The sequence below is a fragment of the Platalea leucorodia genome, assembly GCF_965183815.1.
Source record: "Platalea leucorodia genome assembly, chromosome: 18".
NCBI classification, from domain to species: Eukaryota; Metazoa; Chordata; class Aves; order Pelecaniformes; family Threskiornithidae; genus Platalea; species Platalea leucorodia.
In genome coordinates this window covers 8,553,689-8,580,188 of record NC_138840.1, presented here as the reverse complement: position 1 = coordinate 8,580,188, position 26,500 = coordinate 8,553,689, and the positions used below count along the sequence as shown (strand labels likewise).

The 26,500-nt window shown below is 55.0% G+C and overlaps 3 protein-coding genes across 4 annotated transcripts; 1 reads left to right on the top strand and 2 right to left on the bottom strand.

Annotated features, from left to right (window-relative positions):
- Positions 1 to 898: 898 nt before the first annotated feature.
- LOC309598700 (sodium-dependent phosphate transport protein 3-like) lies at positions 899 to 5,267 on the bottom strand. The gene is made up of 11 exons (XM_082329496.1): positions 5,098 to 5,267; positions 4,594 to 4,766; positions 4,117 to 4,350; positions 3,926 to 4,013; positions 3,447 to 3,533; positions 2,906 to 3,024; positions 2,530 to 2,691; positions 2,193 to 2,325; positions 1,960 to 2,107; positions 1,571 to 1,661; positions 899 to 1,034 (listed from the first exon to the last, which is right to left on the bottom strand). The coding sequence occupies exons 1-11, from the start codon at positions 5,195 to 5,197 to the stop codon at positions 903 to 905; spliced, it is 1,467 nt and encodes a 488-aa protein (XP_082185622.1). The 5' UTR covers positions 5,198 to 5,267; the 3' UTR covers positions 899 to 902.
- Positions 5,268 to 5,846: 579 nt separating this feature from the next.
- PPT1 (palmitoyl-protein thioesterase 1) lies at positions 5,847 to 10,456 on the top strand (the record flags this gene model as incomplete). Its single annotated transcript, XM_082329499.1, has 9 exons — positions 5,847 to 5,955; positions 6,306 to 6,415; positions 7,254 to 7,381; positions 7,723 to 7,793; positions 8,630 to 8,732; positions 8,811 to 8,901; positions 9,420 to 9,518; positions 9,681 to 9,752; positions 10,222 to 10,456. 9 exons carry the CDS (start codon positions 5,847 to 5,849, stop codon positions 10,342 to 10,344), a joined length of 906 nt encoding a protein of 301 aa, XP_082185625.1. The 3' UTR covers positions 10,345 to 10,456.
- Positions 10,457 to 11,120: 664 nt separating this feature from the next.
- Positions 11,121 to 24,521, bottom strand: CAP1 (cyclase associated actin cytoskeleton regulatory protein 1). Of its 2 annotated transcripts, none has more exons than XM_082329497.1 (13): positions 24,453 to 24,521; positions 19,236 to 19,348; positions 18,704 to 18,804; positions 18,161 to 18,238; positions 16,128 to 16,271; positions 15,921 to 16,006; positions 15,292 to 15,397; positions 15,008 to 15,185; positions 14,142 to 14,329; positions 13,812 to 13,935; positions 13,627 to 13,709; positions 12,935 to 13,078; positions 11,121 to 12,535 (listed from the first exon to the last, which is right to left on the bottom strand). In XM_082329497.1, the coding sequence occupies exons 2-13, from the start codon at positions 19,327 to 19,329 to the stop codon at positions 12,452 to 12,454; spliced, it is 1,410 nt and encodes a 469-aa protein (XP_082185623.1). In that variant the 5' UTR covers positions 19,330 to 19,348; positions 24,453 to 24,521; the 3' UTR covers positions 11,121 to 12,451. The 2 variants fall into 2 exon arrangements, with proteins under 2 accessions (XP_082185623.1, XP_082185624.1); XM_082329498.1 differs by lacking the exon at positions 24,453 to 24,521 and adding an exon at positions 24,214 to 24,326.
- Positions 24,522 to 26,500: the final 1,979 nt, after the last annotated feature.

Here is a 26,500-nt window from a genome sequence, read left to right as displayed (position 1 = left end):
GCAGCCTGCTCCCTGGCTGGGGTCAGCTGGGAGCAGAGCGTAACACAGCTCTGGGAAGGGGGCAAGCCAAATTCACACCCTTTTTTGGGTCCAAACATCTCTTTCAGAGGCCATGTCCTGAGCTGAATGCTTGCAATGAGGCGATCGCCCAGCAAGGATGGCACCAGCTCAAGGCTTTCCCTGCCTGGGGGGTTGGACTAGCTGATCTTGAAGGTCTCTTCCAACCCAAACCATTCTGTGATTCTGTCCCCTTCCCTGCCTCCCAGGGGCCGTGCTCAGGGCTGCCACGTTGAACTCTGTAATGCCCTCACTTATTTTTTGCCCCAGTTGCTTCTAAAAGGGGATGAAGGCTAAATGAATAATCAGCTTGTCTCATTAGGAAGAGAAAAAAAGCATTAGGAGTGTCTGTGCAGAGGGCGTGAGAAGCCGCTAGTTAAAAAGTAACATTACTACCTCATTATCGATTTACTTCACTTAAGAACAGCTTTGCTGGAAATAGCCGCAGGCTCCTTACAGAGCTCAGCTGACAGCCAGCTTTACCAGCTCTCCGTGGATCCCGTTTAGGATCCGTCCACGCTGCAGCGTTCCTTCCCGTGGGCAAGGGCTGAGGGCAGGGTTAGATGCACAGCAGGTGACACGGGTCGAAGGGCTGGTGCCTCCACAGGGGAGCAGATTGGGATAGGAAGGTGGGTGAAGGCGCTGGGCACTTCAAGAGTCGGAGTGCAGGCAGGGCTGTGTAGCTCATGCCTTCGCCCGAGGATGCTGCGAGGGCCCCGGGAGCAGGCAGGAACACGCGGCTGAGCTTCGCTGCGCAGGCAAGAGCAGGGCAGTGGAGATGGCTCCTGCCTGACCTGTGCCTGTTTGCAGCCCGTCCTTCGTGTACCTTCCCGTGCTCGTGGCTCTCATTGCACAGCAGTGTCCTCCCTAGCCCAGTCTTGGACGGTCCCGCTGCCAAAGGCTGTGTAGAAGATCAGGCCAAACAGGTTGAGGGCTGCAGATAGGAAGAAGGCATTCCTCCAGCCAGTCTGGAGATCCTGGGGGGCCAAGAACAGATCACGATGGTATCACCCTTCCCTTTATCTCCGGGTGGTGATCACCCAACTACTGCCACCCAGTTCCCTGGCATTAAACTCATCTCCATCCTCTGCTTGCTACTAGTACCAACAACAGAAGAGCTTTGCTCGACGCGAGACACATGCCAGCACCCCTCCTGTTGGAGATGCATTTCCTGCCCTGGCATTTCTGGAAACATTGTGTGCTGTGCTGAATTCAGGAAGCTTTTCTGCCTGGCACAGAGCTTCCTCCTCACCCCACTCCCTCGACCCTGTCCCCATCTCTAAGTACATCCAGATGGGGCCCATGTGGAGCTCTTCCCGCTTTCTGAGTCATCCCTGTGTCCTCAAAATGGCCCAGAGTTCTGGTTTGCCGGGTGCTACATCACCTGTGTTTGTTGAGAGAGGGGGTTGGCTTGGAGTAATTTTTGATTCAGTGCAAGGAAAGGAATCGATTTCTGAGAGCAGACCTGTGTTTTCTTCCAGGGATGTGCTCATGGTTTGCGGCCCCAAATTACCTGGCTGACGAGAAGTCCAACTGCGGTAGGAGCAATAATTCCTGCAACTATGCCAAAGGTATTGGTAACTCCCAGCAGGAACCCTGCATATCTGGGGAGAGGAAGCAAAGATTTCCTGAGTGAGGCAGAGAGGAAACTGTCACAAAAAGGGAAAGCAGTAAGTACTGCCAGTCCCTTCCCTCATCTGCATGAATACTGCCTGTCACGCGGAGCAACACTAGGATCTTCCCTGCGAGACTGGGGGCGATTTTAAGCCTTTCTTTTACTCCTTAGCTTACACTGCCACCAGCTACAGAAGGGAAGGGAGAGTGGGAGTTGGAGAAGCCTTAGGGGACCGGGAACAGGAAGGACACAAAGCCAGAGAGGGCACAGAGGTCAGAGCCACTTACCTGGGTGCTATATCGATGTGGTTAATATTGATACCTGCTCCTGTCATGCTGATTATTGTCAAGGCCAGTGTTAGAAGGACCACAACAACCGTGGAACTGCAGCCAATGTAAGGCACGGCCACCAGGAAGACGGCTGGGAGCAGCATCCCTTGGGAGGAAAAAGGGATGTGTTTTGTAACAGGCCACACAAGGGTGTTGGAAAGGCTGGACGGCAGACGAAAGCTTGTCCTTACCGAGTGCTGAGAAGAGCTTCCTGACGGCTGCTGTGCCAAGCACTCGCCTGGCCAGGAGGAAATCAGCCAGCAGCCCAGCCAGGAGGTGCCCCAGCCCATTCCCAATGTAAGGCAGGGAGGAGAGGAGCCCATTCTGCAGGGCAGAGAACAAGGCATTGTCACGCCCATGGCACGAAGGAACAGAGCCAAGAGCTCCAAGACTGCAGCTCCCTTGGTCCCAGAGCCACGGGTCTTCAGGAAGAGATGTCCCTGAGGAACCTCCATGTTCCCAGCCTACAGAGGGACCAAGTCCCGTCGCTGTTGCAGGGACCAGCCTCAGCTGCAGGGCAGCACTCACCTCTCTGAGGTCAAAGTGGAGGACGTTGCTCACAAATGTGGGCATGGAGGTCAGCAGCATGTAGAACAGCCAGTCTGTGCAGAAGCAGGCAACGGTGATCGCCCAAAGAGGCAGCGATTTAGCCATGGCCACAAGTGGGAGGGAGCAGCCGTGGGAGCTGCTCTGGAAGGAAGAAAACATCAGCCAGTGCCTCCTTTCCTGTCTCCCGGCCCCTGGGCAGGCTGTCCAGGCTTTCCTCAGCCTCTCCACCTGCTGCTGAGAAGACTGCGACTAGCCCTGGCCGCTGTATAAGGAGCCCAGCCGAACTGACTCAGAGCAATCCCTTTGCCACGGTGTCTGCAGCGTGGTCAGTCGTGGTTAAAAGGTTTGCGTGTACCTGCTGAGCCAGCAACGACACGATGTATTCCTGCTCCGCGGCACTAATCCATGGGTGACGTGCAGGGTCCTCGTACACGAGGAGGAACCAGCAGAGGCACCAGGCACAGCCAACGCCACCTGCGAGGAGCGGGGCTCTCAGTGCCAGCTCCTCCTACGGTGAGCTGCGGCAGAGCTGAGCGCCAGCGGGATGGAGGCTGGGGCTAGCAAAACAGCAAGTGCAGGACGACGGAAAGGGACAAACTCCCCTGAACCCACTGCTCACAGTGGAAGGGGCTGAGTCGATGGCACGAAAGGTTCAGCAAAGGCACGTTCCCTAATAGTACCCCAGCAAAATGGCTTCATCCTGGCCTGGCGGGTGAGAGGGGAGCCCAGAGCTCTGTGTGGGACTGGTAAGGACGGAGCTGGTCCCACAGGGCTCTGATGGGGAACCTTTGGGAGCTCTGTGGCCAACGGGGCTCTGATGGGGAACCTTTGGGAGCTCTGCCACCAACGGTCTGCAGTGGGGTTGGAGCAGAGGGACATGATGGGCCATTACTCACCAAAGATGTAGAAGACAAAAGGCCACCCCAGACTCTGGCAGATGATCCCAGCCACAAGGAGAGCAAAGAAAGTCCCAAAAGTGCATCCTAGGGATCAAAAACCAGCAGAGTCATTTTAATGGGACTTCGTGTGACCAGCAGTGAGTGGGACAGACCTACAGCCTCCGGCCTGCTTTGTGACGGGAAAATGTGGTGGCACAAACGAAGCGCCTGTGCAAACAAGCAGCCTTCTATCCAGGTTTGCTCCCTTCAGAGCCCGGGTTCTCTCTCCTGCCTCGAGCTGACCTGAGTCGAGGGGGTAGAGAAGACACAGGATGGGAGGAGGAGAGGCAGAAAGGCTGAATGCTGCTAACACTTCTTTGCCAAGGACCCACAGCCTTGAACTTGAGGCTGCTACAAGGACTGGCTTGGAAAGAAGGGGGTGAGGAGAGGTTCTGCACTTACTGAATCGGTGGTAGGGAAAAGTCCTTGTGTCTTACCAGCATCAGCGATGTTCATGAGCCTGCTGCGTTCCAGCGGAGGGGCCCATTTTGCCCAGAGCGTGTACTGAGCTGGAAATATCACTCCCTGCAAGGAATAACGGAGCGTGGAGGGAAGGGACACGGGGAACGCGGCCAGCGCTAACCAGAGCAGGTTTTGTAGCCTGGCAGCACCTGGAGTCACGACTGACCTCAGCCAAGCCCAGCAGTGCCTGCAGGCCGATGAGGAAGCTCACGCCGAGCTCTGCTGCTCGGGGCACGAGGAGGGTGAGCAGGGAGGAGAGCAGGAGCCCGCTGCCCAGGACGGGCTTCCCCCCGAACAGCCCTGAGCAGTACCCGCCCAGCGCCTGCGTGAGGCCGTAGCCGTAGAAGAAGGAGCTGAGGACGATTCCTTGAGTTTCAGCGCTCCAGTTGTACGCGGGGGCCTGGAGGAGACAGAACACGTCTGTCAGACAGAGCTCTCTCTTTTCCAGGCACGGACTCCTCCAGAAGGGGAGAAGCAACCCAGAAATGCAGCCCTGAGTACGACAAACTGAGCGCTCTGCTCCTTCACCCGCCTTGTCCTCAAGGCTTTTCTCTGCTGCTTCCAAGTCTGTCCTCATGCAAAAGCAAGGGTTGACCGAGCCCGGGAAGCGTCTTTCAGTTATCTGCATCTGCTTTCCACTTACATCCTGAGCAAATCCTGGGTAGGAGCTGCGGGGAGCGCTGCCGGACCAGCCGTGGGGGTGGCTGCTGTTAGTCATGGCGACGATGGCGATGCTGAGGCCGACCCGGAGCGCGTACGCCACGAAGAGAGAGACGTGCAGGACCAGGGCCAGGCCACAGCGAGCGGAGCAGAGCCCTGTGGAGGGAGAGCGCCCCACAAATCAGGGCTGGTGGGAGAGGCCACGGGTTAACTCTCACCCCCTCCTACAGATCGGTGTCGCCAGGCAATCGATCACCTTACTGCAGCACCAAATGGCTCTTTCCAGGTACCTCCGGACGCCTGCCACTGAGCCCTGCCCTCCTCTGCAGCGGTGGCAGTTCGTATCTCCAGAAGGAGAACGGAGGGGCGGGAAGGCAAGGAGACTTGCCCAAGGATGGAGGGGACACGTCGAAGCCTGAGGTCGCTGGCTTCCCAGGCCCTGCTGAGGCCGCGCTTCAGCCCGCTGCTCCCCAGGGAGCGGATTTACCTGTGCGGGAGGAGGGGGGCTGCGGAGCAAGCAGAGGGGCTTCGTCCTGCCCTGCCTCCAGCCCGTCCCCTGCCTGCGCGTTGTCCACGTGGCGCTGCATCCTCTCCTGCCTGCAACACTGCTGCCTGCTTTTCCTCAAGACGATGTCCAGCCCTGTTGGGAAGTGAATCTCAAACGTCAACAAGCATGGGAGCAGCCGGGCAGCGACCCTGGAATTTCCCGTTACCGGCAGGGCGAGAGGGGAGCAGGCTGCCAGCACACGGCTTTATGAGCACAGCCATTTACAGCAGCCTCAAACCTCCCCGGGACGGGCTTATTTGCATCCGTGGTTTATAACCCTCGACCACAACGGCCTGGCAGGGCAGCGGGGGCTCTCCCACCCCGGGGTGCTCCTGCAGACGCCCCGGGGGGACCCGCTGCCCTCCCTCGCCTGCTGCGAAGGGAGGCTCCTTCCCTGCCCCGCCCCCCCGGGCTAGCTCACGTACGGGGAGAGGGGATCGGCGGGGTCGTGGGTCTCCTGGCTCCGTGTGCCGGGGCGGGGAGCGGGACGCTGCGGCAGGATTTGGGATTTCAGGGACCAGGGTGGGATTGAGCCACGGCGGGACTCGAACCGGTGCCTCGGGTGGGAACGCCGGGGGCCACGCCACGCCCCCGCCAGGCCACGCCCCCCCGCCAGCACCGCCCTCCGCCACGGGTCCCGCCCCCGCCAGGCCACGCCCCCGCCGCCTGACCCGCCCGGCGGGCGAGTCATGTGCCCAGTCAAGATGGCGGCGCTCAGGGCGGCGGTGCTGGTGCTGCTGGGGCTGCGCCTGGGCCGCGCGGCGGCCGCCGTCCCCCTGGTTATCTGGCACGGCATGGGTGAGCCGGGACCGGCGACGGGGGGCCGGGCGAACCGCCGGTAACGGCTGTGTGGGCGGGGCGGCAGGGCTTAGCTGGCCCGGCCCCTGGCCGTGCTGGGACCCGAGCAGGCCCGAGGGGAGCTGGCAGGCCGCCCCCGGCCCCGCTCCGCTGTCCCCCTCCTCCAGGCCGCGGGTTTCAGCGGAGGCTGGGAGGTGCTGGCCCTCCTCCCCCGGGCCCGTGTGTGCGTTGGCAGCTCCTGATCCCGTTGCAGCAGGGGGGTCCTGGTGTGATGTTTGTGGAGGCAGGAGGCGGCGAGCTGAGGGCCTGAGCGGTGACGTGACGGTGTTTCGCGCTGTTCCCTTTCACAGGAGACAGTTGCTGCAATCCACAAAGCATGGGCTACATTAAGAAAATAGTGGAGAATAAAATACCAGGGATTTATGTTCTGTCTCTCAAGATTGGAAGCAACCTGATACAGGTAATAACTGACTCCGCTGGCACTCGCGTTTCTGCTTGGCAGGGTGGTGGCCAGTGTGTGGATCTAAAGGTGCGATAGTTATTGCAGTCTCTGTTATCAGCGTGGTTCCACAAGGATTCGTGTTGTGCTTTCCCTGCTGATTTTTTGTTTTTCTTTGTGAAGTAAACAGCTTTGACAGGTAGAAACCGGTAAAGTCTAGATAATACCTGCAGCCAAGAACTGGGGAAAAACAAATCCCTAGTCTAAACTGGATTAATATGTAAATCCACTAATGAGCACTCTCTCACCACTCCAGGTGGTGAGGCATGTGATAAGACACCGTGCTCTTCAAGGCAGAGCTTTATCCCGTGCCATCCTTTTTGATTTACAACCATTTATTCACTATATATCCTCAGTATAATAAAGATATAATCTTCATTACATCTTCTTCTATATAATAATCTTCTGCACCTTGGTATTTTGTGACAGTTTTGTGTAGCCCTACGGAATTTCTTTAAATAGTGTCTCAGGGTAATGTGCAATGTGTTATTTCTTGCAATCTGGAAAAGATGGGTGAAGTTTGAGGTTTTTTATATATATACACAAAATCTGAAGGGACTCAAATTGTCAAGAAGTTTGGGGAAACGTCACTGTTCCGTATGAGAGTTTTGCCAGGCAGAGTAGGAACAAAACCACGATAAAGGGAAGTCTCAAAACTTGAATTTCACTTCTGTCATATTGTGAAAGTTAAGGTCCTCTTTCAAAGGCAGAACAGTTAGCGATCTATTCGTAGAGATTAAAATAATGTAAACCATTGTAAAGGTACAAATTGTGCTTTCTGATCTGGCTAATCCATCAGGATATGGAGAACAGCTTCTTTATGAACGTGAACGATCAAGTGAGAGAGGTGTGCAGCCAGCTTGCAAAGGACCCTCACCTGAAAGGAGGCTACAACGCAATGGGCTTCTCCCAAGGAGGCCAGTTCCTGTGAGTTTACCCTTCTGTTCCATTTCCAGTGACTTTTGTTGGGCTTTACGTTCTGATGTAAAATTCTTTTGAAGTACTGAGCAGATGTAAACTGACAAACCCCTTTGTAAAGGTAGGAGCGCTCCAAAGGCAGGAATGTGTTTGCCTGTGGCCCAGCTCTACCAGGAAGGGTTAATTCTCTTTGCAAACGTTCCCCAAGCGCCCAAGCCCACGCAGTGGCAAGCTGGGAGGTGCAGTGGCAAGCTGGGAGGTGCAGTGGCAAGCTGGGAGGTGCGTGCGAACCAGCAGCGGTGGCCTGGGCACGCCGAGCGCCAGCTCAGCTCCTTCACCTTTCTCCACAGGAGGGCGGTGGCCCAGAGGTGTCCTTCTCCTCCCATGCTCAATTTGATCTCCGTTGGGGGACAGCACCAAGGTAGTGTCTTCGTAAGTTACCCTGCCTCCTAACCACTGTGAAGGGTGGGGGGCTTTTGTTGGCAGGAGGAATGATTTTTTTGGCCTTTTCCTAAAAACTGTTTTCTGGTGAATTTAACTGTCCCTTTGTTCCTGTCTGAATCTGGTGATCTGCTTTGGCCCAGCTGTTAGCCGAGTACGTTATCTTCTGTCTTGGTCTGGCTTAACCAGCAAAGAGAAGGGACCTTTGTAAGCAGACGACTTATTGTCTGGGTAGAATTCTTACATGCTTTGGAAGCACTTGGGATTAGTTGTTTTAGGAGAAGAAATTTCTAACTACATAGCGAAGCGTTTGTGAAACTAAACCTTCTGGGTCACAAGGATATTTTACAATCAGCATCTGGAAGGCTGAGGCCCCAAGGAAAGGGAGGTGCTTTTTGCAGGAGATTAAAGAGGCAGTATGAAATGGAATTTAAGAGGTGTAGAGTTAAGAGTGGCTGGCAATGAATTTCAAATACTCTCCCCTGAGAACTTTGATGGCTTGAGTCTGTTTCTTTGTAGTGTAGTGGGAAGACTTGTAGGGAACCATCCCGAGATCTCCCGGGAACACGCCAGGCGAGCTGGACGGTATTCCGCTTGTCTGCCTGCCCCCAGTCTCCAGAACATCATCCATTATCTCTGTGTGTAACGGTGCCCGGGGCGGGAGGGCTGTCTAATGAGATTGCAGGATTAAAGGCTGCCTGATTCCCTGGGTAATTCTTGCCACTGCCCCGTAAGAGGGTGGTTCTTTACTAGCCGGAGGGATTAAGGGATTTGAGTTTGGCTCACCGAGTTGTTACACATGTCTCCATACCCCAGGCGTGTACGGCTTTCCACGCTGTCCCGGTGAGAGCTCCCATATCTGTGACTGGATCCGAAAGACGCTGGATCTGGGCGCCTACACGCAAGCTGTTCAGGAGCAGTGAGTAACAACGGGGGCCAGGCCCACGTGAGAAGCTCTGGGTTTCCGATCTGATCTTTTTTTTTTTCTCTTCTTCAGCTTGGTACAAGCGGAGTATTGGCACGACCCTCTGAAGGAGGAGGACTACAGGAAAAAGAGCATCTTTTTGGCTGACATAAATCAGGAGAGGGTAAGGACCTGGCTGATGATTAAATGCTAGCAGGAGAGCAGGAGCCTTGGCAGTGAGTTCCTTCACGTTAGCTCTCCCTGGCAGTAGTTTTGCTGGAGTTCAAAGGGGAGCATTTTTTGCCCTGCATCCCAGGAGCGTACAAAGTGGTTTTGCTGGTAGATTTATGAGTGAGACTTGTCCATGGCAGAGCAGTTCCTGCGTCGCTGCGCTCTTTTGGAGCGGCTGGTGTAGATACGCCACGTGCTTAGTCCACCCATCGCCATTCGAGTGGGCAAATCCTCTCCCTCCCCAGGAAGGCAGGGGAGGCCCGTCCCCTCTTTACAGCCTGGAGATGAGGCTGAAGGCCACGAGCACAGCCAAGGGAGGCTGGCGGCAGAAATGCACCTTCCTGGCTCCTAGGCTGGTGCAGTCCAGGGTTTCCTTTGCAGGTGCAAGGCAAGTTGGAGCAGGCGGTTTCCCTGACTCGTCTCAGCAGGCTTTCCAGTGACTTGGATCTGTTCTCTGTTGCTTTCATCCAGGGCATCAATGAGACGTACAAGAAAAACCTGATGGCTCTGAAAAAGTTTGTGATGGTGAAATTTCTCAATGACACCATGGTCGACCCTCCGATCTCCGAGGTGAGGCAGGCAGGGCGGGTGCTGCTTTTGGGTGGTGGTGAGGAGCAGGCTGAGCACAAACGTAGGCCTGATACTGCACCGCCTGCAGCAGCGTGTCTCCAGCAGAAGCTGGTGAAAGCCTGCTGCTCTCCAGCAACCGTTTCCTTGTTTTTATTCTGATAGTGGTTTGGGTTTTACAAAAGTGGCCAAGCCAAGGAGACCGTCCCGCTGAAGGAGACCTCGCTGTACACAGAGGTACGTTCTGCTGGGGGCTGAGGGGTTCCTGCTATTTCTACTCCAGAGAACGTAGTGTCCCTGGGGCCTCGAGGAGCTCCAAACCCCACAGCTCTGCTCTACTCACCACCTCTGCCGCTCCTGGGGCACGGCCTCCTCTTGCCAGTAGCTGTTTGGGAAGGTATTTCCCTCCGGGCCAGTTGTGGCAGTGGGAATTACAGTGGTGGTCTCACGCCTGGCTCGAGATCCCCTTCAGCCTGTTTAATGAACTCTGCTCCTTTTTAAAGCCTTGCTGTAAGAGTCACCCAAAAATGCCTTTTTCCCCACTGTGAGGAGAAGCGTTGAAGAGCAGAGGTGGAAGCCACTCTGGCCTGCTAGCCACTGCTGCAGCAAGCCTCTGACCATCAGTGCTCTTCTCCATGCGGCTTCCCCAGCCTTTGCCAGCGGCAGGGCCCCGGGAAGCTAGCTACGGTCGTACTTCTCTCTGCAGGATCGCCTGGGGCTGCAGGAGATGGACAAAGCAGGAAAGCTGGTGTTCCTGGGGGTGAAAGGGGATCACCTGCACTTCTCAGAAGAGTGGTTTTACACCACTATCCTCCCCTTCCTCCAGTGAAGCTGAGGGGAGGCACCACCACTGTAGTTAATGCAGCTGCTACTGTGCAACAGCACTTTCTGCGTACAAGCCTGCGGGGAGCTGGGGAAGGGGAAGAAGAGGGGGCTTAGCTCAGCGGTTCCACGGCGTGCAGAGGTGGCACCCGCTACGCTGCGTAAGAGACCGGGGCTTGTCTGGATGTAATTACGCTCCAATAGGGGTGGACCGAGCCTTGCGCTCACTCTGAAGCACTCCATCCTGCACAGGCTTCGGTTCTCAGAGCTGTGGCCCTGCCGGTCGCTTGGTGACGGCAAAATGATTAGCTGGGCGAGAGGTTTGTCATCCCCGTCGCCTGTTCCTCGCAGGATGCGATGGCAGTGTTAACCGAACTCACCAGAGCAAGAATGCTGCGTCTCCTAAAGGGATCAGCAAGTAGACTTACGTGGCTGCATGCAAAGACCTTACAGCCTGTCCTTCAAGATGGGGAAAAGGGCCAAACTGAGAGGTTTCTGGGGGAAAAAGGAGGGTTTTGAATTAAGCAGGTATTAACAGCTTGAACAGTTTTCAACTAATGGCTTGTTTCATGCACTTTTGTACAGCAACTGCAATCAATAAAGACCTTTACATCTAACCAACTGAAAAAAGAGGTGAGATTTGACAACTGCTGACAATTTGATTTGGGGGGAGCTGAGGAAAGTCTGTACTTCCCCACAGGGAAAGTATGCGAAGCAGCAAGGGGCATCTTGTCCTGCCTGAGGTCCTGTGGGCCCCCCAAGAGCAAACAAGAGTCACTGTAATGAGCAAGTTGGCATTAACTTTATTCTATCTTCTGTATAATCTTAAGTACATAAGAAAGGTTTTTTCACAAGCCTCAGGAGAAGACGAGTACAAGTCACAGGACAGTCTCAAAATAAAAAAATTGCATATTTTTTTTTTTGTAAGTTTTGTCCTAGAGAAAAAGAACATTGACACTTTACAGAGGAAATGCATTTAAGATATGCTTATGCCACCCGAGGCGTTGGAAAAAATGAAGGTCAAAGCACGTGCAGCTCCCTTTGTGGGTCAGTACAGTACTGTGTCTTAGATCCATCACTCTGCTCCAGGGCCCTGGAACAGAGGCTGCGAGCTTCCACCAAAGTAAAGAGCCAAGCAACAGGGGAAAAGGGAGCGTGAGAGGAGTAACTTTACGGGGGCTGATTGCAGATGAGGAAGAGAGTGATGAACCGACTTGATCCAACTCGGGTATTTACAATACTGCACTACTGACCCTGGAATGAAGGAGACCCTTCCTCTGCAGAAGGGGACAGGTTCAGAAGAACTGTCCTGGAAGACTGAACCTGCGTTCAGCTGCTCCGAGAAGGAAGCCCTGGGGCAAAGATTCCCTTGCGAGGGTGGAGGGCTCATGGAATCGGAGGTGCTCAGCTCCGAGCTACCAGCCAGGCTGCTGGGGGGGTAACTGCAGTTACTCCACTGCAGGCCTCCTGTGGCACTGGTTAATGTAAAGCCTCCTGTCATGGCACGATCAGAAATACACTGAGCTAGTAGGAATGATGAAAGAGATGGGGGTGGAATGCTGCGGCCCAGGTCCTCAGCCTTTGGTCCGACAAAGCCCTTCCCAGGTCCTGTAATGCCACCAACTAGCGCACAGAGCTGGAAGGAGCAGCTTCCAGGACCTTCTTGAGACATCTGCCATAGCAGCTGGGTACCCTGGACCCTGACAAAAACCATTTTTTGTTAAAAAGGGAACAACATTCCTCTCTCACATGAACAGTTTGCTTAAAGGCAATACAAAAAAAAACCCGAACAACACTCTGAAAGCCAACTGCCAGTACTGGCTGTGAAGTTCACCAAAAATCTGACTCGATCAATTGGTGCAGTTAGATCGGACAAGGGGAGGAGGAAAAAAAAAAATACACCTTCCTGCTAATAGATGTGGCCGATAACTGACCCGCCACCTCCACCACACCCCAGCCAGAGGTATTTCAGTGACGGCAGGTAGCTGTGTCTCTCGGGTAGAAGAGAAGCAGTTTGAGAGCAGAAAGGTACAAGAAATCTAAGAGAATCATCTGAAAGCAGATTTGTCCCACAGCAGGGCCAGGGGAAGGCATGAGCCTTGGAGCTTTTCTGCTTAGCCAGCAATTTCCGTCACAGTGGTAACCAACTTCTGACCGTTCCACACCGTCTTGAACTGTTCTGGGACAGGGCATTCAGTCTGGAGAGTAAAAATAGAAAGCTGTTGTCACAAAACAGTTTATGACCGAGACTAGTAACTGTTCCCACTGCTTCAGGCATTTCTTTTCTTGGATACGTGCTCTGTCCCCTCCTGTACCACAAACGCTGCCTGTTCTGCCCCCAGGAGATCCTGAGGAAGCAGAAACTCTCACAAACAGCAAGTATCTCCCTGTAAAGACAAACGACTCGATTTGCTGGTTTTAGCATCCCATCGTCATTCACAACCTCCGAGTCGAGTCTAGAATTGTCCCTCCAGACCTCACCGTTACCGTGGCAGTCCCTGCAGGGCTCAGAACAGCAATCCTGTGACGCTCCCCGCAGGGCCCTGCGTTACCCCAACCCCAAGCAGACCACAACGATTTCAAAACTTAACACTTACAAAGTCACCACCCTCTGTGGGAATAAGGACGTTCATCTCTGATGACTTGGCACTGACGATTTCGCAGTCTAGGGAGTTCTTGCTCAGATACACGTGGCAACCGTCCGTCTTGTTGATGGAAATCGTTGGCACTTTCCCCATTACCTAGCAGGGCGGTCAAAGCAGCGAGAGGAGCATTAGCTCGAAGCGGGCAACAACAACATTTTTCTTTTGCGCTTGCCTTCGAGGCAAGAGGTTTGACTCCAGCCCCCCTGCCGCAGGCACGCTGCATTCAAGTACTCCCACCTTTGGCAAAAATCCAAAGTTATTTCTTGTTCTGATCTCTTTAGAACAAAACTACAGTGAACGCTGGGCAAATTGGCCATCCCAAATCAGATACCAAAACGGGAATCGGAGCAGATTCTGCTGCTGGCCCCCTCCTTTGGCAGTCGCGTTGCACTGCCTGCCTCACAGAGGCTCATCTTTTATCTGGAGCCCTGAGGCAGCTCAGTGAGGCAAATTTCAGCCCTTTCCTCAGGGCTGGGCAGGGGGAGCTGCAGAGCAGCAGGACAGATGGTGTTTCACCAATGTTCTCCACAGATGCGCCTTCCTGTTCTGGAAATAAAACTACTCAGAGCAGCAGATGCGCCAGACGGCCTGTTGTACAGCGCGTCAGTCATCGTGCAGGCAGAGAACAGGTCGCAGGCGCTCACCTGAACTTTAATGTCCTTGCTGTTGATGATCTCTACGATGCCCACCACGTCATCGAACACCAGCCCTAGCTTCTTACAGTTGTCTGCAAAGAAAAGACAGAGTAGCTCACAGAAAGGTTTTGGAGATTCAACCGTCTGCAACCAGACCAGCAGGCAGGAGCCGTTTTCAGGGCTTCTCCACTTACCGAGGGTGATGGAGTTGATCTTGCCTTTGATTTGGAGTGTACTATTTGTGCACTTGAAAACATATGCTACCTGCTTCAACTCTGTGTCACTGATTACCAGGTTAGTGGCATTCTCCTGGTTTTCCTGAGAAGGCAGGGAAAACGCACTTTATTTTTGGAATGCAGACCAATTAATCTGTGTGAGCAGCAGGGCAGCGTAGCCCCTTTAAAAGCAAACCGCGTGTACCTTCAGGCTGGTGCCTCTTTCAAGAAAGGTCTTCAGGAGACCCTGCCTCCCTGCTGCAAAGCTCCCATCCCTCCAACCCACTCATGCCGACGCCAGGCACTCACCACTCTCCACTTTTTGCCCTCTAATTCTAGCAGCGCAGGTGCCTTTGGAGAGGTTTTTTGGGAGGGATTAGCGTTGCAGGCTGGTTTGGGAGCAGTGAAAGGTTTGGGTCCACTTCTCACAGGACCCCCTTGGTTCTTCAGTGCTGGATTCTTGTGGGTCTTCATGTCATCCGAGACATGTCTTAAGCCTGCAAGAGAAGTCAAACCCGAGATCCAGCTCTCCTGCAAGACTGCAGTTTCACAAACACCAGACATCAGTGATTACAACAATCACCACGATAACATTTTTCAAAATGCAAATAAATTATTGAGACTGGGCCCAAGTTGACTCCAAGCACGAGTGACAGCCAGTGAAAGAGGGAGCAAGGAAGACGGATGCAATATTGCCGAGAACACAAGATGTCCCGTAGAACCAGGGGGTGCCAGTCTTCCACTCTGCAGCTGGAGAAAGCCTTGAGCCAAGCACCTCGCCTTTGTTTCACGTCTGTCCTGCCACGCTAACCGGGTAACGCAAAAAAAGGGATACGTTTTGTGCAAATATGAATAGCTGCAGAACTGCACCTTTTGTGCTGGAGACGTGCAGGCAGCCAGAGGGCTCACTCTCTCCGTCGCAGCTAGAGACCGGTCTCTTGCTGCACTTGACAGATGAGGCTGAGAATTCTAGCTCGGGTGTGCTCCCCCTGCCCCTCTGAACTGCCTCAGGGCTGCTTCTGGCTCCCAGCCTCACGCTCAGAGCAGATGCTCTTTTGTTACTGCCAGCCTCCTTTCTGAGCAGGCGTACGAGGGACGGCAGCAAGACAAGGATTCACAACACAACAGCGCTCTCGCTCGCGGCCGCCCTCCCTCCGCTCGCTATTTCCACCTACCAGAGGTGATGCCTTCTCCCCGATTGATCTGGGCGAAGAGCGCGGAGCGGGAGGCAGAGTCGTCTGTGCTGGAGCTCGTGGGGGCAGGAGCGGGTGGGGGAGGAGGGCCCGGTGGGGGAGGCGCAGCCCCGGCTGGGGCAGCGGATGGCGATTTAGCCCCTTCCGTTGCTACAGGACCCTGTAAGAGGCCGGCAAGAGGAAAGGCAATTGCACAAGCTCCATATCTGCTGCAATAACGTGCAATACTCATCTAAGAAGCTCCCGCAGATGCAGCCAGGACTTACCGTTTTGCTCCAAGTCAGCCCTGTGGTGTGATACTCTTTGATATAGGCCTGCAGCTCTGTCCAGATACTCAAATAAGCTTTCACCCAGTCCACTTGCTTTTTATCTCTGAGGACACAAGGAGATCACAAGGAGTGAGCAGGTGCATTTGCCATTAAAACCCAAGGACTACAAACGGTTCTTTACGTCTCTCCGCCTCTCGGCCTACAGGCAAGACACAGCTGGACCAGCACAGCAGCCTCGCACCTCCAGCACTCTGCTCTAGCTTCAGCGTTAATCTTGCACCGGCAGGCAGAAGGCCACAGGCCTGCTCTGCGCTGTAACCCATTTTAATTCAGGAGTCTGGCACGTCCAACATGACCCATTCCCGAGACAACCTGCTGCCCTGGGAAACAGCTCAGCCGCCAGACGATGCCGAGACAAGAGCAGCGATACACTTGCTACCAGAGATTCCAAGGAATCTTGTCACTAGGGATCAGGAAAGAACAGCTCAATGAGGCTTTATAAATATACCCTGCCTTTAAAAGGAATGCATTAAAGACCAAGGCAGCTGTGGTTAGATACTGGAGCAGCCCCTACACACCCAGTTAGCTGTGTTCAGTGACATCTTTAAGAGAGAAGGTGAACTTACACATCCTTGTACTCCTTGAGGATCCGGTTGGTATAAAACATGGCAGCATCGGTCATTTCCTTCACATAAGGACCAGGCTTTGGAGCCTAAAGAAGGAAGAACACAGTGGCGTGGAACCCAGCGATTGCGTGGAACCGAACTCCCAGGACCAGGGAGCCAGACTCTTCCCACCAGCCCAAGGAAACCACTTCCCACCAGAGTTCTTACCATGGCCACCCAGCCCAGGGCTGGGATGCTCTCGCTGACTGCTGATAAGTGATTGAACAGTTTGCTACCACGGTTCTTCTCCCTGAAATTCTGCACCACCTGGATTTGCTCTGAAATTGGTTTCAGAAGCGATGAGAACGCACTCTGCGGGAGAAGAGGGACAATAACAATTAAGAACATCAGTCTTGCTCTGGAATGGCTGCACATCGTCACTGGCCGCTCTGCCGAGATGACGGTCACTCGGAGGAAGACTCCAACTGGCACAAGCTGCTGCTGCAGCGCCTGTCCAGGCCCGGCCCTCCCTGCGAGCCGAGCTCAGTCCCACAGCCCAGCTCCTCCAGGGCTGAAGTCATAGCTCCTAACCGGATTGGTACTATGGGAGTACGCCAAGAACCGTGACTCATGTTCAATCCAAGAGGCACTGACAAAGCTTGTTAGTAACGAGGACAGAAATAGCATTTGTCTTTCCTGGATTTTTTTGTTCCAAGACAGTTTGTCAAATTTTTCTTCTCCTTTACAAACCCCCGGAGAAAGGGGGTGCTATGCAGGCTTCGGCAGTTTGGGATCTACAGCCTGCACTCCAATCGCAGTCACAGCAAATTCTCAGCTTGCCTTATCAAGCTGCACTTCAGGATTCAAGTTACTTGTCAAGTCAATCCAAGCCTCTCATATTGATAAAAATTGTTTCTGTGTGTTGTTCACTTGGAACGCTGACTGAAAGTGCTTAGAAGTCTTCCGAGGGCAGGGCAGAGCAGCCAATTGCACATTTCCAGAGATGCCTCTTGGGCAACTTTTCTTTCCTCCAAGATCAGAAATTCTCCTGCTGGTGGCAGCAGCGAGGGACAAATTTGGGCAAAACTTGCTTTTCAAAGCCTCGGCTTTTCCATTTGCTGTCCTTTCCCCTGTTTAGGCGAAAACAGAGAGGCTCCAAGGACCACTGGCCAGGCTACGCTTTCAGAAGCTCCAGCCCAGCGCCACCGTCAAGTAACAGGATGGGGAAATTCTTCACCGCAAGCAATGAGAGTTCATACATTTTGCATTTTAAACTGGCTGCTCCAGAACTGACTAGACTCCCCCAAGACAACCTGCACAAAGACCTACGCTAGATTAAGGTTGTTGTTTGTTCATCATCCTTTGTTTAAATAACGCGTCAGTGGAATTTGTAAGCAGATTCTCACACTAGAGGCTGTGCAGAGCAGCGTCCCACCAAGCCTGGGAAAAGATAAACAGCCCTCCAGTGCTGAGTTTGGGGAAAGAGATGCAGATATATTTTGCAGTGAATAGGAAAGTAGCGCAGAAATCCAGCTGCCACAGCGTAGCGGCAGAAGCCATGACTAAGCCAGATAATAACTGCACAGAAAAGCAAGGTGGGATCCTGTTGCTCAGGAAAAGCAGTTCTCAGCAGGGAAAAGCCAAGGCATTCAGGATCAGATTCTCAGTCACACATCCTGCTGAGAAGCAGCAGCCTAGGGTAAAGTGTTAAATTACTTACAAAGGACAAATCAATCCTAAAAGCCTAGCTATTATTCAGAGACCATTCAGGAGAGACAAGTGTCTGTTATACTTCAGAAGGAGTTTAATGCCTGAAAGTCTATAAGCATCACATAATGAAAAGCACGCTCTATGCAAATCCCACCGTGGCTCCCGTCTCAGACAAGTTCCTGTCTGCAGGTCGCATCTGAGGAACAGGGATTGTGCAGCGTTGGTGCAAGGTGAAACTCGAGGCAGACGCTGTGAGATGACACTCACGAGCCGCTCTGACAGCAACAGAACGCTTGTTGCTCTAATGACTGGAAAATGCCAGGTCTGCAGCTCTAAGCATCAACCTCCAGAATTCTGCCCGGTATCGGGCGAGCACCCAGAAGAGTTCACGCTTTCAGCAAGTGCCACCCCATGAATGCGAGTGTCTCCGGTCCTCCTCTGGTTCCCCTTTTGGGGGAACCGTAACGGCCCAGACTCCCCTCCAGTGGCAGTCATCCCCAGCTCCGAGGTAAGGGCACACAAGTTTCTGACGAGGGATTTCCCCGACTTACCTCTGTTGGCTGCTGATGCTGAGATGCCATCACCAGAAGAGCCCTCTCACTCATCAAGCCCACATGAACCATCTCAGCCTAAGAACAGAGAGAAACATGAGAGAGCTTCCCTTGCACCCAGCGTAACACTAATAGCCATTCAAGCTCCTGCTGCTCGCAGTTCCTGTCTGTAAGAAAGCAGCTATGCTGACCCCAAAGCACGTATTCTTGGAGACAGCCATCCTCAGAGAAAACTTGCAAGTGTACGAGCTCTCGGGCTGGGTAGTTTACAGGCCTCCTAAAGGCACGAGCCAAAATCCGCAAAGAGAGCTAGGCACCTAACTAACAAAGATTTCAGGAAGGAGGTTTGATTCATAGCGTGTGTAGGTGGCAATCTGCTGGAGGTTATCTGGGCATCTGCATCTGTTTTGAATCCTCCAGGATTACAAACATCCTAGAATACAGCGCTAAAGGAATGCAAACACTGACAGCAAACTTGGCCCTTAACAGCCCTGAAGAACAAGCAGCATCTGTTTAGAGCGGAGGGAGAACGTGAGTCCTTACGTGCTTCTGCACATCCCCGCCAACTTCTTTGCTGATCTTGATGTACTCAGCTACCGGGCCAGCCAGAAGGGCATCGAAAGCCTGCACGTACTGAGCCACTCCTGCAGGGAAGGAACCAGAGCACAGGTATCACCGAGAGGCACCGGGTGGGCTCCGGGCAGGGAGCACGGACACGCACCGCGCTCCTGGGCCGCACCTCCCACCCGCTCCGCGCTGAACCCTCCCCGGGTCACGACGGCCAAACGCAGGAGGCTCAGCCCGAAGCACGCAGCCGAACGCAGACGAGGGAAGCGCTGCAGCCACAGGAAGCTGTTATCTTAGCAGGACGGTAACCGCAGGCGCCTCTGCGTTTGCGCAGTATCTGCTGCGAAACTCGCTTCCCCTCTGCGCACGGCCAGTTCATCTAACAGCCCTCTGCATGCCTGCACGAGCACCGCCCGCGCTGCAACAGCACTGCTGGTGTCTGACACCGCCGCTTCAGCACAGGGACTCCCGTGGGGCGACGCTGCTGGGGAGGTGGCTCGGGCCTTACCTTTGGAAGAGCCATCTGCACACATGCCAGATCCTTGGCACACCGTCTCCAGGCGCTCCACAGCCTTCTCCAACCGTTCAACCAGTCTTTCCATATCTACCGCTGTCCACAACCTGCACAGACAGAATACAATTATTCGCATCCTCTGACAGTATGAAACTCGTACACCAAATATTGAAGAGGGTTTATCAGCTGTCTGGTACAAGTCCTACCAGTTCCAGAAGAATAATTTCTACCTAGCTCCGCACCCTGATGATGGATGGCAGGGCACCCTCACATTACCAGGGACATTCGGGTTACACAACAGCCATGCACACAGCCACTTTCTATTGCCACAGTCGCTCCTTAATGGCCACACAGCCTTATTCCATTGTAAGGACTTCTTACACGGATAAGGATACTAAAACTTATATCTTCTAACCTTGTATCGACAGCACTCAATAAAACAAAGGTCTGCACAGAACCTCACTGCAGTCAGTTCTTGGCCAAAGTCCCAGCTGTGACCACGTAGCAAATCAAGTGCGAGCGCTTCACCGGGAGTTCACACGCTTCAGGTCCGAACTAGTGGTTTTGATTCTGCAAATGCATCCGCAGGGACCTCCCGGAGTCCTGAATTCCTCCAAGGAACATCTATAACTCCAGCATCGCTACGGTACAGAGCATCAGCGTGCAAAATGAGCCGCCCTGGCACAGGCGAAGACGAGCAGCTGCACAAGCTAAGGCGGCATAGCTGCCTCCACAACAATGCGCCCCTGTTCACGCTCTCCCTCTGCAGGCTTTGCTATCTGAACTGCAGAATCTACTCTGCAAGCAGCGCACAGGAAAGCGATTTAGGCACAGAAGTCATTTGAAGCGTCTCATCTGGAAAAGTTAAGTGTCATATAAACTTTCCATTAATTACTGCTTTGCAGAGACTCTGCACCAAGGAGCAAGACAAGTCACGCTCCGAGCACACTAATGCGCGGGGAATGCAGGGAGGGAGTAGCAAGTCACCAATTGCATTTTTATCTTATCACCACTCATCGAAAGACTTTACCACGTGAATCACAATTATGGCCTGGACACAGCTTCCTTCTTATTGCAACAAAGCCCTGCCTGGAGGAGAACGTCCTTCCCAGCACATTCCCCAGCCTACCCAAAAAGGAAGGCAGGGTTTACCCAGCTGCGCCGATGAACTGGTGCTAGAGCTCCCTCGGAAACGAAACCTGAAGTTCTAACTAGGGTTTTGCTCTTGCTCGCAAGCCTCCTCAGCCCTGCTCTGAAGTGCACGTTTTCGCCCCATTTCCAGAGGCCGTGGGGCAGATCCAGCGTTAGTCACGAGCGGCGCTGATGTCACAAGACAAACAAGGCCGTTTTCCACCCCTCTTTCGCCTGCTTGCATCAGGAGAAGCAGCACTGATGCGGGGGGCAGGGGAGAGGCCCCCCCCCTTCCAAGAGGAAGACAGCGGTTTCCTCCTCCATGCACGGGTGAGCCAGAGGAGATGCTGTGCCTAAAACCGGACAGCAGTAACTGGATGGCTTCCAGATATAAAAAAAGTTCAGAGAGGCTGAAACTTGTGGGCAGTCGCCCCTATAATCAACAGTAATGAATACCTTTTCTTTCCTTTTTTTTTTTTTTTTTTTTTTTAATTCTGTACAATGTAGAAATCCCGACCACAGGATCGTCAGCGCTCTGCTGCAGCCGAGGACGACGCATCCAGAATGGGGCTCACGTCTTCAAGTGGGAGCGCAGCCAAGAGCAGGGCTCTGCCTCCCCCGCTCTCAGCACACGAAAAGAAGGAATTTTGCCCCCCCCCCCAAAAGAGCCACCTGTTAAGGAAATTCTCCCACGCTTTGAGATGCGGCAAGATAGAGGGGTGTAACGCGGGGGTTTCAGGAAGGACACCGGGTTTACGGAGCGCTGGGCAAAGCTGCTGTTCTGCACCGCTGATCCCCACCACATTGCACGCGAGGCTCTAATCTGATCAGCTCCATTACCGAGTCGCAAACTGCATTTCAAATCAGGATTACAAACCAGAAAGTCCAGATGGAAAGCTGCTTCCGACCCCCAGCAATAAAACATGCTGTTGCGAGGAGCACAGTGCATCAATTCTAGATACGCTGTCGGGATTAATGTCCTTTAGCAAGACAGCATTCCGTGAGATTCAGATTCCTTCCAGTCCCTTCCCGTCTGACACGTCCTGCCCGGGCCCCAGCGGGTTTCCCTGACAGAAGCCATAAACTCACGAGGGCTCGATACCAGCTTTGTAAACCTAGCGCTATCTGGCAGATGGTGAACTCATTTTAATTTCTGTTTAACGGGCAGCATCAGGACAACTCACAAGATTAAGTCACTTGGTAAATTGGCAGCAAAACCAGAACTAAGTGCAGGCAGCGCAAAGTCCTAGAGCAGGCAGCTATATCTCAGTCACTCCTCGCTAAAACTGTCTTGACTCACCGTTACTATGCTCTTTGCCCTGGGGATGCAGCTCTTTCTGCTATCTACATATCCATCCAGAATGAAATAAAGATATTTAATTGTACAGACCAAAATCTAACTAACATTAAGAGCCAGAGTGTGCAATCCAGAGAGATTAATGTTTAGTGAAGGGGGGGGGAAGATCACAAAGCGGACCTGGTTGGGCTACAGCTAAACAGCGTTTGGTCTGTCGATCACTCTGAATGCAGAATAATCTGTCAGGAAGCGACAAACTGACTTCACAGATCTCAGCAATAAAAAGGGATCTCACTGGCCTTCTTTAAAGAGGAAGCTGAGGCACACAGACCATCGAAGGGTCATTTTTGCTCAGCGCATCGTCCCCCGCTCAGGAGGAATGAGAAAGGCTGTCGAGCTACGCCGTGCAGCCGGGGGTTAGAGTTCTCCAGCTCTCAGAAGTGGAGTTGAGATGAAGCTCTCCCTTTTGGGACTATAATGCAGGATTTAAATCTAGGTCTTGTTTAAATTCAATTGAACTTTGATTACCAATGGAGCGGAAGCTATGGTCTACACAGCAAACGCATTTCACCCTGGGCCAGAAAGTCCATTCATTTTCATAGCACATTTAGTTAATCTATTAACTAGCCTTTATTTCCATCAAAGCTTGGGAACATGGTTTTGAACACACTGTACAGCCAACAGGCTTTAATCTACAACTGGACTGTTTTGATACACCGATCAGAGCAATAAAGGGAAGAGATTCGATTTGTAAAAACACTAGGTAGCCCAAAGCCGATCCCGTACACCGCCACGGTAAGAGTTTCCTGTTTGGAGAACACCGAGGAGCCGGCGCGTCCCAGCCAAAGGCCGGTCCTCAGAGGAGCGAGCGAGTTCTAAAAACGGCATAAACGAAACGCTTCCGGTTGCCTGAGACAGCACGCTAACCTGCGCCCTCGCTTAGACATTCTGGAAGACAGAAATGTTAGTTCTATAGCCAAAGCAAGTCAAACCTACGCCTCTGTTCAGATTCAGCTTTTGCGAAGCCCGACAAACTGCTGTCAGCAACACGAAATTTGCATCAGCCACTTCCTGTTTCTACAGGCAAAAGGAGCGAAGATGGGACAACTAAATTAGGAACATACCACAGTTTATTTCTGAGCTGACACTGGAATATCTCAGGGGATCAGCTACCAGATGATTTCCAACATTTATATCTTCCAAAAGCCCAAAGATTTTTTTTTTTTTAAAAGCAGTTCAGCTCATCAAATAAGGAACTATTTGAAGCAAGAGAGGAGTCAAATGCCCGAATTTAGTCAGTTGTCAGGACCAGCCACGAACACAAGTCAGCCATTGCTAGCCCCAGCAGCTGCCAAGACAGAGATCTCTGCTGTTTAGAGTACAACAATACTTGTTGACATTGCTCCAGAACCCACGGTGTCTACTTCTGGTATTTCAGATCTACTTTATTTAGAAAACCAAAAGCACCTTAAAAAAAAAAAAAATCCATCTGGACCCCATTTAAGCTCTCTCAAATAACAAATCCTACTGATTAACAATGTTACTTGGCATTTTTACACAAACACTAAGAGAAGGTTAAAGCATGACTTCACGCTAGAGCGAGCGCAAGGACTCTTTTTTCATCACAATTATATGAAACGGGAGGTTTGCACTTGCCAGGCTCCGTTGCTACGCTCCTCTCATTTCCATTCCCCGTCAGGGCGATGAATCCACCAGGGAAGCAACTGAGGATCTCAGATCTAAGCTAAATTGGATACAGCACCAAGCTCCAGATCAGGAATTCAGAGCATCAAACCTCGTCAGCATCCCTCCCGAGCTGTGCCTGCTCGAGCAGAGGCTGCTTGGCTGAACTTTGTTACATGAATAATAAGGGGTATTTTTGGCTTTCAGAAAGCTCAGCAATATTCCGGGGACACGAGGATCGCCTCAGGAAGAAAAGGGGAATACAGCAGGTTTTTTTCGAGGTCGCTGATTCTTGGTTTTTCAGCGCTGTGCACCTACAGCCCGGGTCTTGGGGAATTACAGAACCCGATGCGCAAAATCCCGTGACCTGAGGCGCGAAACGCCCGTATCGGTTTTTTCATTTCACTATCACAAAATCCAAAGCCATCGCTTCGGCGTTTATCCCACCCCCGTCCCCGCCGCAACGCAGAAGGCAGAGGAGAGCTCAGCAACAGGCTGAGGACAAAACCCCCCGCCAAGCCCAGCGAGACGGGGAGAGCGACAGAAATACCCCGGCCGCGGCCAGGCGGTCCTGCGGCGGCCCCTGCCCGAGGGAGCCGCCCGGCCGCTGCCGGCCCCGGTAACGCCCGTCCCGGGTAACCCCCGTCCCGCTCCCCCGGCGGGATTCGGGCGCCGGGGCGGCCCCGGGCCGGGCCCCCGCGGCAGGAAGCGCCTCCGCTCGGCGCAGGAGGCCCCGGGGAGGCCCGAAGCTGCCCCGCCCGGTGCCACGGGCGGCGGCGGGCCCCGGTGACAGCCGCCTCGGGGGGTTTTCACCGTTCCGTGACTAAATTAACCCGAAACCTCCACGTTTAACGGATTTACCCCCAGCAACCGGGCCGGAGCAGTCCCGCCTCCCTGCGCGGCCCCGGCAGAGCCGGACGGAGCCCCCTCAGCCCGGCCGGGCCTGACGCCTCCACCGGCGCCGCCCCGGCCAGCCCCGGGGCCCAGCGCGGCCGCTGGCGGCTCCCTCCCGGTAGTCTCCTCCCGGTGATTGCGGAGCAGGGCCCGCGGCCCCGGCGGGGAGCCCCGGCCCCGTCGCTCCCCTCACGACCGGACCTCACCTCCCCGCCGCGCTCCCGCTCCGCCGCCGCCCGGCGCCGCCCAGCACCCCCCGCGCCCACCGCTTCCGGCCCCCGCCCCGCGCACCGGAAGTACGCACGGCGCGGCGCCGGCGGGGAGGAGGAGCTTCGGTCAGCCGCGGCTCTGCGATTGGCGGGTGGGGTCGGGGGCGTGGTCGAAGAGGACGAGGGGTGGGGTTGGAAGGGCGGGGTCTCGCTTGGGGGTGGGGCCACGGAGGTGCTGGGGGCGGGGCGAGGGGCCCGGGACCCCCGGGAGGGGCCCGGGACCCCCGGGAGGGGCTGGGGGGGGGCCGGGACCCCCGGGGCGGGGCTGGGGGGCCCGGGACCCCCGGGAGGGGCTGGGGGGGGGGGCCGGGACCCCCGGGGCGGGGCTGGGGGGGGCGGGACCCCCGGGAGGGGCTGGGGGGGCTCCGGGACCCCCCGGAGGGGCTGGGCGGGACCCGGGACCTTCAGAGGTGCCCGAGGCCCCCACGGAGGGGCCGGGGGGACCGGAGAGCCCCAGCCGGGGCAGCCGGGACCCCCCCGGGCAGGGCTGCGGACCCCCCCAGCAGGGGCTGTTGGGGCGGAGGGGTCCACAAGAGGTCCGGGACCCCGGGCGAGGGGTCGGCGGTGGTCTGGGGTGCGGGGAGCAGGCGGGGACCCCTGGGAGAGGGGCTGGGGCCCTGGAGATGTGGCGGGGGGCTGCAGCCTGGGTCCCCAGGGTGGGGCTGGGTGGGGTGAGCCCCCCCTTGGGGAGGGGGCTTCTCCCGGCCTTGCGGGGGCAGAACTGGGCTGGGGAGCAGGGCGGCCTGGGCCGGGGCTGGGAGGAGGTGGAAGGGACACGTCGGCTCCTCCCGAACGGCGTCTGGCTGCGTCGGGGGGAGCTGAGGGCAAGGCCCCGGTGGTGGGCGCGGGGTGGGAGAAGGGTCCCGCTGGGGAGCTGCTGGCGACCGGATCGGCTGCACCCTTCCCTCGGGGTAAAGCCCGGGGGGCTCTGGGCCCCCGACGCTCTGTCCCAGCGGCGGTGGTCACTGCTGGCTCTGGGCGGCCAGGATGGGCTTGCCTTTGGTGCGTGCTGGCTCATCCCAAACATCAAACTACTCCTGCGAGGCTCCTGTGCTTCCCTGGGCACGGAGCACCCCGGAGCCCTGTGCTCACAGACCCTCTTTGCTCCGAGGGTCGCAAAGCACTTGGCAGAGGCTGGATAAACGTTGTCATCCCAGCTTTGTTGCTGGAGAGACCGAGAACAGGGTGGTCAAGGGAAAAACAACTCGAAGTCGGGAAGGGGTCCCTGGAGTCAGCCGGGGATTGTTCCCACAGCAGGCTCCGCTGTTTGCTTTTGCCGTTAGGGCAGGACTTGCTCTGAAAAGGTGGGTGTTGCCTCGGTTAGGGAAAGGGCAGCCGTCCTCCCTGCCTGCTGCGAGGGACCCGGGGCTTTGCTCTGCGGCTTTGGGTCCCGGCGGCCCCGGGGACGGAGTCAAAGCCGCCCTTGGAGCCGGGGGTCTGTGCAGACAGACAGACAGAGCGTCTGTCCCAGCGAGGGCTGGGACACGTTGACAGGATAGGAAGGAGGAGAAAACCCAGCGAGGTCGGCTGACTTTACCCCGCTTCCTGCCCTCTGCTGCGCTACCATAGATGGTCACGTCTGCCGCGGCGCGGGTGGAAGCGGGGCCCATCCGTCGCCCAGCTCCCGAGCGGAGATCCGGGCTCCCAACCCAGATCCCAAGCAGGGATCCCAACCAGGGCTGGCGGGAGTGGGGCCAAGGGCTGGGAGCAGGATTGCCGGGAGCGTGGCTCTGCTGACATCTAGTGAGGTTGTCTCCTCTGGCTTGGTGCTCCCTGCGAGCTGGGGAGGCATTCAAAACCCTTTGAGGGTTTGATTTTTCGGAGCAGGCAGCGGGTAGGAGTTGGGTGTCTTCTCGCTGAAGACGCAGCTCACTGCTACCCCCTCTCCCCTCCCTGCAGCCCCCCGGCTCCCAGCCGCTGCCCTGGCAAAGCACAGGGAGCCAAGCGGGACCCGCACCACCGCCCTCCTGTCGTCCTTCCCAGTC

Coding starts and splice junctions, on each gene's coding strand:
- LOC309598700 (XM_082329496.1), bottom strand. CDS start 5,197: ATGCAGCGCCACGTGGACAACGCGCAGGCAGGGGACGGGCTGGAGGCA. Junction 2,692..2,905: donor TGTCGTTGCTGGCTCAGCAG/GTACACGCAAAC, acceptor TCTTCCTTCCAG/AGCAGCTCCCACGGCTGCTC. Junction 2,108..2,192: donor GAAGCTCTTCTCAGCACTCG/GTAAGGACAAGC, acceptor TTTCCTCCCAAG/GGATGCTGCTCCCAGCCGTC.
- CAP1 (XM_082329497.1), bottom strand. CDS start 19,329: ATGGAAAGACTGGTTGAACGGTTGGAGAAGGCTGTGGAGCGCCTGGAG. Junction 18,239..18,703: donor GCGGGGATGTGCAGAAGCAC/GTAAGGACTCAC, acceptor CTCTGTTCTTAG/GCTGAGATGGTTCATGTGGG. Junction 16,007..16,127: donor CCCTGGGCTGGGTGGCCATG/GTAAGAACTCTG, acceptor TTCCTTCTTTAG/GCTCCAAAGCCTGGTCCTTA.